Source organism: Aspergillus saccharolyticus (assembly GCF_003184585.1).
Source record: "Aspergillus saccharolyticus JOP 1030-1 unplaced genomic scaffold BP01scaffold_28, whole genome shotgun sequence".
Classification (NCBI taxonomy): Eukaryota; Fungi; Ascomycota; class Eurotiomycetes; order Eurotiales; family Aspergillaceae; genus Aspergillus; species Aspergillus saccharolyticus.
The window spans coordinates 55,537-68,049 of record NW_020290638.1 but is presented as its reverse complement, the minus strand read 5'-3'; the positions used below and the strand labels follow the sequence as shown (position 1 = coordinate 68,049).

The following is a 12,513-nucleotide window of genomic DNA, read 5'->3' as shown; positions in this document are numbered from 1 at the left end:
TGATTTGAATGGGCTTGGAAGAGGGAATGTGGGATGCTCGCTAGAACCATTCTCCATGGCTTCTCGGAGATCGTCTGGGTCTCTTGTCCGCCGCCAAATATGTGGATGAGGGTCCCTTGTGGGTGGGGATGGATCCGTAGTTTTCAATGGAGCAGTGCTAGATAGATTGCGTCTGAATCTTTTTTTTTCTCAAGATAGACTGAAGAATGCAATGGAGAACTGCCATTCAGTGGACTGTGTTGCACTGAAGATGGAACAACACCACCACCATCATTCACTGTGTAGTTAGTTATCTGGAGGTCAACACAAGTGACACTAAGAACGGAGGCAGTGATTGGCAGTGTGTGTCATTTGCCAGGATTATCACTCAACTAGTAACTATACAGGCTAGTTATCGTCCACTTCCACCGACCTCTTCTTCCCTCCTCTTCTCCCCCCTCTTCTTCTCTTCTCTTCTCTTCTTTCAACATCTCTCCACCGCATTGATTGCGCATTGACGTTCCCCCAACTAGTGAGTCTCACTTACGCCCAACCCTAACATGCACGAAAATGAAAGGAGGAAACCTTACTGACACAATTCCCGTCAGCGCCGATACAAAAACGCGCTGCTGCCTCCAGCGCCTAATCCATGTGTTGTTAAACACCATGCCCCGTCCACGCCCATCCCGACCTCACTGTGTCCCTCACCTGCATTAATTCACCTGAACAAACGCAATCCCAATTCCCCATCAGCTACAATCCACATAACCACCACACCCGCGAAGTTCAAACCCATCGCTCTACCCCAGTCCAGACCAGACGATACCCCAGTCCAGCAACCACACGGACCACCAGTTGCTACCACCCACATCTCTCCACCCCCCAAAAAACCCACCCTCACCACCATCTAGAAGATAAGTACATAACCATAAACCGTAATCGCCTCGACACACCCCAGCTCCTTTAGAGCAACTAAAACGAAAAAAAGAAAAAAAAAGACAAAAAAAAAAGAAATGGACGAAGGTCCGCCCCCACCCCCTCCGCCGCCCCACGGCTCCAAGCCCAACACCACCCACGGCGAATACCGCAAAACCTCCGACCTCCCACCAGGCAATTACGACATCTTCATCATCCCGCCTCACTCGGCCGGTTCCGGCTTCCTCTACCTCCCCTCCCTGCGGACTCAGCGCAACAGCTTCATCGCCGGCTGCGTCTCCACCCTCCTCGCCATGCTGGTATGGGTGGCTGTCTCTCCAGTCCTGAAATCGTGGTACGCCGCCACCGTCGCCAGTGGGAACGGGATGGGGATTGCGATTCTGGCGGTTGGAGTGGGAGTGGCCGGGTGGGCGTTTGGCGCGGCGCAGGCGGGCACCGGCGGCAATAGTGGTGGCGACGGGGGAAGCCATCGCGGGAAACGAGGCGGCTTCGGATTCAGTGGCGGTGGTGGTGGTGGTGATGGATTTGGAGGAGGCGGAGGTGGAGGTCCGGGTCCGGGAGGAGGGGGTGACTATGCGCGCGGAGGAAATCAGGGATATGGAGGAGGGCCTGGAGGAGGGCATCAGCAGCAGCAACATTACGGAGGAGGCGCATACAATGCCAATGCGGGCGGATCATCACCTCCTCCGCCACCGGGAGGAGGAGGTGCATACGGCGCAGGAGGCGGACATCAATACCACCAACAGCAGCAGCAGGCAGGAGGACCGCCACCACCACCACCACCACCGCCACCACCTCAACCTGAAACTACTACCCCTCAGCCAGAACCATCAACATCATCATCATCATCAAGCAAACCCTCCAGCGGCGCAGACTGGGAAAAAGCCCGCGAAGAAACCCGGCGCAAAGAAGAACTCCGTCGCAAGATGGAGGCCTTCAAGCGCAAACGCGAGGCGGAGCAGCGCGAGAAGCAGAAGCAGCGGGAGCGCGAAGCCATGGAGCGGGAACTGCGCGAGCGGCGCGAACAGCTTGAGAAGGAGATGGCCGCTGCCAAGGAGGCCGCCGCGCGCGAGGCTCGCGAGCGCGCCGAGAAAGAAGCCGCCGAGGCCCGCGCCAAAGCGGAGCGCGAAGCCGCCGAGGCAAAAGCCAAGGCCGAGCGCGAGGCAGCAGAGGCCAAGGCCCGCGCCGAACGGTTCGCGGCGCAGGCGCGCGAGCGCGAGGCAAAGCGTGCGGCCGAAGCCAAAGCCCGCGCGGAGCGAGAGGCAGCGGAGGCTCAGGCCAAAGCAGAGAAAGAAGCCGCGGAGAAAGAAGCCGCGGCCAAAGCGGCGGCCAAAAAAGAAGCCGATGCCAAATTCGCGGCCCTCAAGGAAGCCGCAGCAAAGAAGTACGCCGAGAAGAAAGCCAAGGACGCGCAGGAGGCGGCCGCCGCGGCCAAAGCCAAAGCAGCGCCAACGCCAGCAGCCTCCGCAACCTCTGCATCATCCCCAACCAAGAAACCCGCTTCCGCCTCACGAACAAACACGACTGCATCCTCTGCAGTCGACGACGACGACAGCCACTCCTTCCGCCCCTACGACCGCATCCGCCGGCCCTACGGCGCCGCCACGGCGACCACCACCTCCAGCTCCTCCGTCTACTCGGAATCCTCCTCGTACGCCCCGTCGCAGTCCACCGCGCGCACCGAGCCCCCGCCCTCCAACCGGGGACCCTACGAGACCAAAGACCCGGACAAAGTGGTCGTCCATGGCGTCTACGCCTTCAACAACGCCTTCCTCCGCACGCCCGTGGCGCAGCTTGTGGCGGGACAGGGGATGGTCTCCGACGGGCTGGTGCTCCGCATCACCACCGAGGGACTGTTCATTGACGACGACGTGCGCGGGGTCGGGCAGCGCGAATGGGATGTCAAGGCCTGGACGATGAAGCTCGTCGAGGTCTGGTGTCCGCGGTACGCCGCCCAGCGGGCCCAGCACCCGCCCGCCCGCGGCCCGCTCCCGGGACCCTTCACGAAGCGCACCAACGAACCCTCCGCCGAGGAATCCGAGGCCACCCTCGCCCACCTCTTGAAGGTCTGCAAGAACACCTGTCGCCTGGCCAACCCGGCCAAGTCGGGCGGGAACGCGAACTTGCACGTCCTGCGCGCCTCCGTGCGCGACCAGGAGGGGAAGCGATACGTGTTTGTACTCCAGGAGACAGAGGGGTGGAAGGTGGCGATTGGTTTGCAGCGGCTGCGGAGGGGAACGCTGTCGCGCGCGCTAGGCGTCACCGGCATGGCGGCCGCCGAGAGTCGGACGGTGCTGGCGGGGTTGGGGTATTAGTTTGGGTGCGAATATGATGATGATCTGGATGATGAGACGACGGCCGACTGGAGATGAGTGCATGGCAAAGCAAGCCTTGATGTCAAGATTTCTCTCTTCCTTCGCTGTGCTTTGTTGATCTTGTATATCGTTTGTTCTTCCTTCTGAGTGTCCCTTCAGATTCCCCCCCTCGTTTTGTATGATTTTAGCATGCCGGTGAGCCGCTTGCACGTTTCCTTCGCCGTGTTGCGGATAAAATCACCGACTCACCTGCCTACTAGTAGCTAGCTAGCTAGCTGCTCAACCTGATCTCTGGATCATGTACTGTATATAACTCTCTCTACCCGGTCCCAACCCATCCTGTGCAATCCACTCCTGTCAATATTGAACGTTGAGAGACCGCAACAGAACTATAGCTAGTCCGTCTGTGAGAATGTCTGGAGTTCATAGTATGAAGCGTTCCGGGGGAGAACCCCCGGACCCCCCTTTCTTTTCAGCTTCCTGGTAACCATCACTCAATCAACCCAACAACCACCCCCCACCTCCTGAAGAAGAAAAGGACAACTCAAAAACTGCATTTGGGAGTGATGGAGTTTGTGGGTGCTGGTGCATGTCGTTCAGTGGTTGACTGACAGCTTTTCATTGCCGGTTCGATGGTAACTTACTAACTAGTATTGCAGTGGGCGGTGTTGATGTTGATCACTGGTTTTACAACTGATGTTCCTCCCTTGTGGGTACTGGTGCTGGACATACACAAGACTCCCAAAAACTTACAAAAGTTGTCAGTAAAGAACCTTTCTCATCGATTCAGGATCGAAGAACAGCTTTGAAAAAAAAAAAAAAAAGAAAGAAAGAAAACCTCTGATTTAGCAACAAAGTTGAACAACTCATCTTATCCCAGGTATATAACGCCTATTGCCAGCCGAGTAGCACACGAGAACAAAACAAAAGTGGAAACCTGGCTAACACAAAGAAACTGCTGCAAGAGACTCTCCGCTCTGTCGATATCGTCTATGAGCCATAGCCAAGAGGGTTTCTTCACGCAAGCACAATAGAATGAAAGGGAAGTCATAAATGAGAAAAATACACTCTCTGCCCCTTGCTTGCCCTCGCCATGTCAGAAGAGCAGGGAAACTGGAAAAGAAAAATTAAGAAGAAAAAAAAAATAAGTCTATCGATCAATCAACCCATCAATGGCATCGTTCCGTGGTTATGCATGCAGGAACGAAAGGACTCCCGAGGTAGCAGAACTTCGTGAGGTTGGAGAGTAAAATGACACGGGAGACGGTCGAGATGGGAGTCGGAGGGGGAACTTGCACGTTGCAGACGTCGTCAAAGATCTGGGTATGTATGGTGAACGAATATGCCAAGAGAAGACAAAAGAAGAAGAGAAAACCCATCCCGGTGCATCGGTTATGAGCATCAATAATATGGCAGGCAGGCTTGATCGGCGGACTTTTTGCAATGCACCCATTTTCGTTAATGCAAACGTATAGTCAAGCGGAGCAGCCTATTTAAAAGGGGAATCCTCCAGGGAATCCACCTCCGCGCTGGCCACCGGCCTGAGCGAAGCCACCACCACCGTTCATCATGTTGAAGAGCACGCTGGGGTCAATGTTGATATGGGTACCGCCCATACCTCCCATGCCGCCCATACCGCCCATGCCTCCCATGCCTCCGAAGCCGTGCATGCCTCCCATGCCGCCACGAGCGAACATGTCAGACGGGTCAATGAGATCGTCACCGTTGTCGTAAGAGGCGCGCTTCCTGGTCAAAGTTGTTAGCCTCCGAAGATTTTTCAAAAGAACAAATGGAAACAACGTACTGAGGGTCAATCAGAGTCTCATAAGCCTCGCCAATCTCCTTAAACTTCTCCTCGCCCGTGGGGTCATCACGGTTCTTATCCGGGTGGTATTGAATGGCCATCTTGCGGTAGGCCTTCTTGATCTCCTGCTCGGAGGCATCCTTGGACACCCCGAGGATCTTGTAGTAGTCCTTGCGCTGTGCCTTCTTCAATTCGAACTCGGCCTTGCGGATCTCCTCCTGAATACCCTTCTCCATGGGGTTCGTCTCGGCCACGGCTTTGTAGTCGCGCACCGCTTCTTCCCAGTTGCCAGCGCCGCCGTGGGCCTTGGCACGGATCTTCTGCGCCTTAACGTAGCTGGGGTCCAAGCGGAGAGCCTCCGTGCAGTCGTTGACTGCATTGTCGTATTCCTTCAGGTTGATGTAAGCCTGGGCGCGGTTTTGCAGGATCTTGGCGTTCTGATCCTTGTTCTTGGGGTCGACCTGAACCGCCTCCGACCACAGCTCGATGGCCTTGCGGTAATCCTTGGCCTTGAAGGCCGTGTTACCCTCTTCCTTGGTGCGCGTCAACTTCTGCACCGTGCGCAGCATCTTGATGGCAGCCTTCATGTCGGGATCGAGGCCCAAGCACATCTTGAGCAGCTTCAAGGCCTGATCGGTGTCGCCCATGCCGTAGAACGCGCGGGCGCGGATCAGCATCGCGTCAGGATCCTGGCTGTTATCGCGCAACATGCCAATGGCAATATCCTGGGCCTTGCCAAACGAGTTGTCATTACCCATACGCAAATGCGCCTCGGCCGTCATCAACGTCCACTTGCGGGGCTCCTTGACACCCTGGCCGAGCATCTGACGCGCCTGGTCCAAGCAGAACAGCACCATTGACACCCCACGGTCCTCCGCCAAAGCCTCCTCGGCCTGCTTCACGAACCGGAGCATCTTCTCGGCGGGAGCCTTGTCGGTAGCGGAAGCGGGGGGCTCGACGCGGGAGAGCACCTCGAGGGCTTCCGTCGGACGACCCAGGCTGACCAGAATGCGGGCGTGACGGTACATCAGCTTGGTGTTAGTAGGGTCGAGCTCGCGGGCGCGCTCACAGTCCTCCAGAGCGGCTAGGTACTGATTAGCGGCCATGTAGGCGGCCGCGCGGTTGGACAGATAGACGGACGAGTTAGGGCTGATCTCCAGGGCTGTCGGATGTTACTAATGCATCTTGTAATGATAGCACAGGGCCAAATGCGAGAAAACATACCCTTGTTGAATTCCTCAATCGCTCGCGTGTAGTTCCCATCCTTGAAGAATTTGTTACCGGCCAGCTTGAAATTATCGGCCTCGGCCGTATCGCCGTTGGACTTGTGCGGAGGCGGCGTGGGGGTTCGTTCTGGCTTGCCATTGACGCCATTGGTGTCGACATCCATGGGAGTACGGGATTCTTCGCGAGCAGCAGCCATTGCGGAGAGTTGACGGAGTTCGTCGGGGTGAAGATTGAGCGGGTGGAAATTAGGGTCGTGGGTGTATCGATGCCGGACGGCAGACAGCGACGCACGAGGACCAGAGACTGACTTGGCTCGAGCGGAGGTCGACTTGGAGGGGGTGGAGGAAGAGCGACTGTGGTGAGTCGAACGGGAAGTGGTGGGCTTGCGCGGAATGGAAGGGTGCTGAGTCGGGGCTGGCACCGACGACGACTGCGCTGTACGTGTGGATGAGACGGGATGCGACGACGCTGGGGAAGATGTGTGTCGCGAGGAAGAGGACGAGTGAACCGTCTTTGCCCGAAGAGGAGGAGGAGGAGGTCGAGTGGAATGAGAAGTTGAAGAAGGAGGAGGAGGGGGAGTGGGAAAAGATTTGGTCGCCACCGGCGGAGGAGGGGGAGGAGACGAGGCGGGGGTCGAGAGGGGAGTGGATCGGGTGGACGTCGCCGCAGAGGAGGACGGGAAGGAGGAAAAGGAAGAAGAGGTGGACAAAGGAGAATTGGGGGAAGGAGAAGAAGAGGAGGAGGAGGAAGAAGAAGAGGAAGAGGAAGAGGAAGTCTTGGTTGGCTTGGATTTGGAATGTGAGGATGATTTGTGACGAGAGAAAAGATGCGGAAGACCCATGGTGGAAGTGGCCGTGATTGGTGGAGCCCGGCGGAGGTGTCGAAGGGGAACGAAGGCGGTGGAAGAAGAAGAAAGAAGAGTAAGACGCGGTCAACAACAACAATAACAATAATTAATGGTGATGATGATGATGATGTTGATGATGTTGATGATGATGGTGATGATGGTGATGATGATGGGGATTGTGATGGAATAATCTCACTTTCTGCCCACCCACAACCACAACACCACACAACACTTTCTCCCGACTAACTCTTTCACCGCAGTTCTTTCTCCTCTGTACGGAACTTCTCTCAACTGGCTGCTGACTCACTCCAGAAATTAAGTGGGGCAAAATACCTCTCTTATCAGCAACAAAAAACCCAGAGAGACGAACAACAACAGATCAACACTGCAATGCACAACACAACAACAGCAACAGGAATAATAGATTTCAGGTGCAGCAGGAAACCAGAGCAGCAAAAAGGAGAATCCAAGAGCATTTCAAATAACCTAACTGACCCGCTGTCACCAGCTGTCAAGTCCCCAACTCTTTATGGAGTCCACCCACCCGCCATAATTCCGGGGGCTGGACAAACCCTGGCCAATATTTCTCTTCGCACGCGCTGGTCTCGTTCCTCGCCTCGTCATGCTCCCTTCCCCCCCCCCCCTCTCCTTCTCCATTAAACAGAAATCTCTAGTCTAGTGTACGGTTTTCAAGCTAGCGAAGCAAGCAATCAACATGTTTCCATTCGTTTCTATCTGGGGTGCTTGTCACTATCACTGAAATGGACAGTCTGGCCGATAGACAAAGTCTCTCCTACAGTTCGTCCGGACGGCACTAACCAACAAAAGTACTCTTCTTCTAATTTCCTTGGACCCGTTGGGATCTGCCTCTTCCTCAATCGGTCACCTTTTCTCTCCTTAAAATACTTGGGAAAGGCTCAAGCTTCTTCTGCCCGTCAACACCAGCCCAATCCAGGTCTGTGCGCGCCAATCAAGGTTCGATGATCACTTTAGACCCGTAGCTCATTGATCGCAAGCTACCTGGCAGCGGACTCAGTAGTTAGTCTCAGTAGCCACCTCTTGCTTGACCACAGTAGGCGCTACCCCAGACTGCGGCAAACCATCCCCTCCCAGCAAAGTCCTCAACTGCAAGTCGATTTCGACATCATGCACGAGTCTGCGAACCCGAGCTTTCAAGCACGCCTGTTTTTCTGAGCAACGCTGAAGGTAGGGCGCTATTAGGGCATCATGGTAAATCCGACCAATCTTCTGCACTTGTCTATTCACCAGACTTTCTATGTTATCTTTTATCTGGCGCACTAAGTCTTCAAGTGACTGCTCGAGTTCATTCGTAGCTTCTCGAAACACGCGAGGACCCTGCTTTTCAGCATGCTTGGACATCGTTGCGCGAACCGCTTGCAGGGTGCCGACTCCTATTTCGAGCTGATCAGTCACTGTGCCTGTTGCCGCCGCTTGAACGTCTAGTACTTACCTCTATGCTGAACGCACGCTTCATAGGTTTCTTGCAGGCCCGCAGCAACACTTTCTTCAAACCGGTCCTTCACCTTCCGTGCCGCCGTCTTTGTCCAATCTTGGAGTTGCTGTACCTGGTCTCTCATCGACGCATGGAGAATAACTAGTCCGCACTGTAGTTGCTGGCGTGTGGCCCGGGGCAGCTCCCATTGTGCTGAATGGATGGCTTCAGAATGGAAGTGACCGAGGGCATCTTCCGCATCTTCACACAGCTGCTTGAACAACTCGGGCAACATTCGGAGAAACGCCCTAGAGTAGAGTTAAGTTATCCTGCATTGAGTTTTGTGTGCACTGTCGACCTACTTGCGCCATCCGGGCTTGAATTTGGCTACCACCAGGAGCGCTCTAACGCAGGGTCAGTGCCACCAGTTTCTTGAAACGCAGAACCCTCCCTTACACATCGTTATTTATGTTCTAGATGCTCGTTAGTTTTCCTCGTTCGCCGCGTCTGCGAAAGAAGTCCGAAGAAACTTACGTGTTGCTTGTAAATGCCCTGGCGGCGACAGATTGCTTGGTAAGTGTTATAACGAAACCCCGGTTTATCAGCAGCACCATTCCAGCCTGCAACCATGGGGGAAAGCTCCTCGTAACCGTGCTGCCATGCTTGGTCTGACTTGTTAGTTAGACGTGCATCATTCAATCTGAAGACTTACCCAGCTTCTCGATGACCATGTCTTGGATAATTATCCGACTAACAGAGATAACACGGTTCCGGACCTTCTTCATGGTCTAGAGAGGTCAGTATCAGCTGCCCTAAATAAGCCATTCATCAAAACCTACATCCGTAAATTTTTTCATAGCGCCATTGAACTCTGCCTCGATCTCCAACCTTTTCGGTTCCGAAATTGCTGCTACTTCCGCCGCAGCGGACGACCAAAGTGTCATGGATTGGAGCAGCAGATTCAGCGCCACCAAGAAACGTCGTGCGACACTCTCCCGGGCTTTACAAGTCAGGGCAACGCAATAGCGCTGCAAAGCAGGAATCTCCGTTTGCTCCAAATGCGAGAACCCACGAACCCGGGTCTCAACTTCGGGGCGGCCGCGGAGTGCTTGGTAAGCTCTAGGAGACACACAGAACACAGAAAGATTTCGCTCCAGTTCACTGTAGTCGCGACGATGCGGGGTTTGGGGCATACTTCCACTACTCTGCTCGTCTTCTAGATCCAAGTCCGCGATGGTTTGAGCGAAGTCACGTTTGATTTCAGACTTCGAAAATTCGTTCCGCGCCTCGATGCAGAACCGAAGATCATTGAATTCGCTGTTTTGTTTCTTGATGCCCAGCAGCTCGATCTCTTCCTTGGTTTTGGCAATATACTGCTCGATGTTGCGTCGCTGGTTGTCAAGATCTTTTCGCTGGGTTTTCAATTTACGCAGCTGGCGCCGCAGCTCTTGAAGCTCGTCCTCGTCTTCGCCTTCAATATTGTCGGAAAGAGTCATGTTTGATACACTTGCTTCGGGAGTCGCTTCACCGAAGTTAGTCCTCTTGCGCCTTTGGGGGGTACGCACAGGTTCCGCAAGATTGCTTCCTTTTTCTTCCAATTCACAGACTTCTTCGTAGATGGCATAACATTTTGAATGTATCTGTCTCTGCAATTCTTCGTGCACCTGAAGTTCCGAACGCAGAGACTCGAGCTTCTCCGAACATGCTCCCATATCCTCGTCCATGGACGGTAGGTCGAGCTCCAGAGATCGCACAACTTCAGCCGGAACTATGTCATCGGTCTTGGTACAGATAAAGGTTATGTCATTAAAAGCACCGTCCATATGCATTTGCGTCTTGAAATTCTTCCCCAACAGATCATGAGCCACTTTGTCGTCGACTGCTCTATTGATAGGTGCCACGATCCAGTGTGCTGAACATTGCTTCATGTACTCGCTGGCCACTGCAACGCGCGCTGCATTGGAATCGAAGACCCCTGGAAGATCAACGAGAATGGCTCCAGTCGACAAAGCCTCAGATGTGACGAAGACTCGAACCACACGGACGAGAGGCCAGAGTCCAATGCCTCTGTCCGCCGATTCCTCGTCTCCTGCCAATTCTGTTCGCGCCGAAGAAGCGGCGTTTTTGCTCGAAACCTTGGGCCGGCCCCTCTTCTTGCCCTTGCTGTCGATGTATGACTTGAGCCCCTCGGAGAAAGTTTTGGAGTGATTGTCTTCGATCTCGATTTTCTGGCCCAGCAGATCGGAGACTCGTTCGTCCTCGAGAAGCTTGCACGGCGAGGTCTCGAGAAGGGTTCGCCGCTTCAGGTTTGGGTATACAGCCATGATTTTGTCCAAGGCAACTGCTGCCTCGGGATCCTTCGGCTTCTCGTCACGAGCTAGTTCGTCGGAATGGTCGCGAAGGTCTGCAAACAGGATTTTCAACTCTCGTTCCCAGTCTTTATGGTCAATGAACTGGACTTCCGCTTTGTATCGACTTTCGCCATGATTGTAGGAGACTTCGATCGGGACGGCCGTGGATGCGCGCATACAGTCCGTAGTCAAAACACCCTTCTCATCAATGAGCGCGTTGATCAATGACGACTTCCCGGCGCCAGTGCTTCCGACGATGCCAATAACAACCTTCTCCGTCCGAGCTTTCAGGATAGTTTGCTCAATTTCAGCTATCCAGTCGGTTTCAGTCTTCCAGTCTTCAGATCCGCTGAAAACCTTTCCCAAGATTGTCAGAACTTTGAGACCTTTAGCCACAGCCGATTCAAGCGCTTCAATCTTCTGGTTTCGTATGTCACCGATACTGTACAACTGCTCCTCTGAGACTGCTCTTCCGGTTGCACCGGCTGGTACAGGGCTGGTGACAGCAACGGCAGTCCCTTCTTCTTCGACTTGCTCTGAGCGCGACCCGGGCACACTCTCGGGGCTCAACAACATTTGCACTGATGATCCAAACACATCCGCTTGAGACACATGTTAGCATGACTACCACCGTTCGATGAAGCGAAGGGCAAAGACTACAACGGAATGAAGCACTTACTCGGAATTGACAGGGCAGTTTCCGCTCTATTAGGGTCCAGTTCCGCATAACATCTTGCGTAGAGCGCAGTCGCGAATTCAGCATGGTCCACCTGGGCCCGCCTGTACTGATCCAAAGAAGCCAGCTCAAGAGCTCGCTCTAAGTACAGAGCTCGAACGTCATTTTGTGCGGCTGTCCATTCCAGCACGAGATCGGGGTCTGCGGGTGCTGCGTCATATCTGTTAGACTATTCATTGACTTGGTACATAGAAAGGTTGGAAAATCTACCATTCTTTTGATCTCCTCGGCGGTGAACTCTGCGAGCCGTCTGCTCAGCAACGTAATGTATCTTAGCCAGGTGGTTCGTCAAGTCGACTTTATCCGGCTCCGACAAGATGGCAGCCAGATCCATGGTCTCTTGCAAGAGGCACAGAAGCCAACTTTTTCAGCCGCACCCCAAGAACTAGGAGAACAGATGAAGCAAGCAGACGTATTTGAGGTTGTTTAGACGATCGGTTTCCGCAAATGAACTGTGGTGATGAGCAGTAATGACGGGGAATGAAGTGTCGAAAGAGAGTAACGAGATAGGTTGAGGGTTGAGGTTGATGAGATGGATAGACGAAAGAGAATTCGAGTTGAAGGAGAAGGAAAGGTGAGATCAGAGTGCAGGAAATACGACGGCGCATCGCCCGAGTAAAATACATGATTTTCACTGCCAGTTATTGTGTTATGATGCCAGAGGGGGGAGGCAGTCACCCAGCAACCATACAAACCTCGGTGTGTTAGTCGCTCCATAACACGGAGTCGATAAGCGTATATCGGCCAAAAAGTGAATAATATCTCAATCATACATAAGAACTACTACAATCAAAAGATAGTCGTCGGCAATAGTAATTAGAGGTAAGTAAAAGTTGCTGAGATAAACCAAGACTAAGTCAGAAAC

The 12,513-nt window shown here is 53.9% G+C and overlaps 3 protein-coding genes across 3 annotated transcripts; 1 reads left to right on the top strand and 2 right to left on the bottom strand.

The window, feature by feature from the left end:
* Nucleotides 1-992: 992 nt before the first annotated feature.
* BP01DRAFT_417411 (uncharacterized protein) lies at nucleotides 993-3,596 on the top strand (the record flags this gene model as incomplete). Its single annotated transcript, XM_025579258.1, has 1 exon — nucleotides 993-3,596. The coding sequence occupies one exon, from the start codon at nucleotides 993-995 to the stop codon at nucleotides 3,228-3,230; it is 2,238 nt and encodes a 745-aa protein (XP_025429185.1). The 3' UTR covers nucleotides 3,231-3,596.
* A 1,127-nt stretch (nucleotides 3,597-4,723) lies between these two features.
* On the bottom strand, nucleotides 4,724-7,102 carry BP01DRAFT_367486 (DnaJ and TPR domain protein; the record flags this gene model as incomplete). The annotated part of the gene is made up of 3 exons (XM_025576458.1): nucleotides 4,724-4,976; nucleotides 5,035-6,196; nucleotides 6,259-7,102. 3 exons carry the CDS (start codon nucleotides 7,100-7,102, stop codon nucleotides 4,724-4,726), a joined length of 2,259 nt encoding a protein of 752 aa, XP_025429184.1.
* Nucleotides 7,103-8,568: 1,466 nt separating this feature from the next.
* On the bottom strand, nucleotides 8,569-11,982 carry BP01DRAFT_424987 (uncharacterized protein; the record flags this gene model as incomplete). The annotated part of the gene is made up of 8 exons (XM_025579727.1): nucleotides 8,569-8,869; nucleotides 8,924-8,965; nucleotides 9,018-9,034; nucleotides 9,096-9,229; nucleotides 9,274-9,349; nucleotides 9,401-11,514; nucleotides 11,592-11,798; nucleotides 11,859-11,982. 8 exons carry the CDS (start codon nucleotides 11,980-11,982, stop codon nucleotides 8,569-8,571), a joined length of 3,015 nt encoding a protein of 1,004 aa, XP_025429183.1.
* Nucleotides 11,983-12,513: the final 531 nt, after the last annotated feature.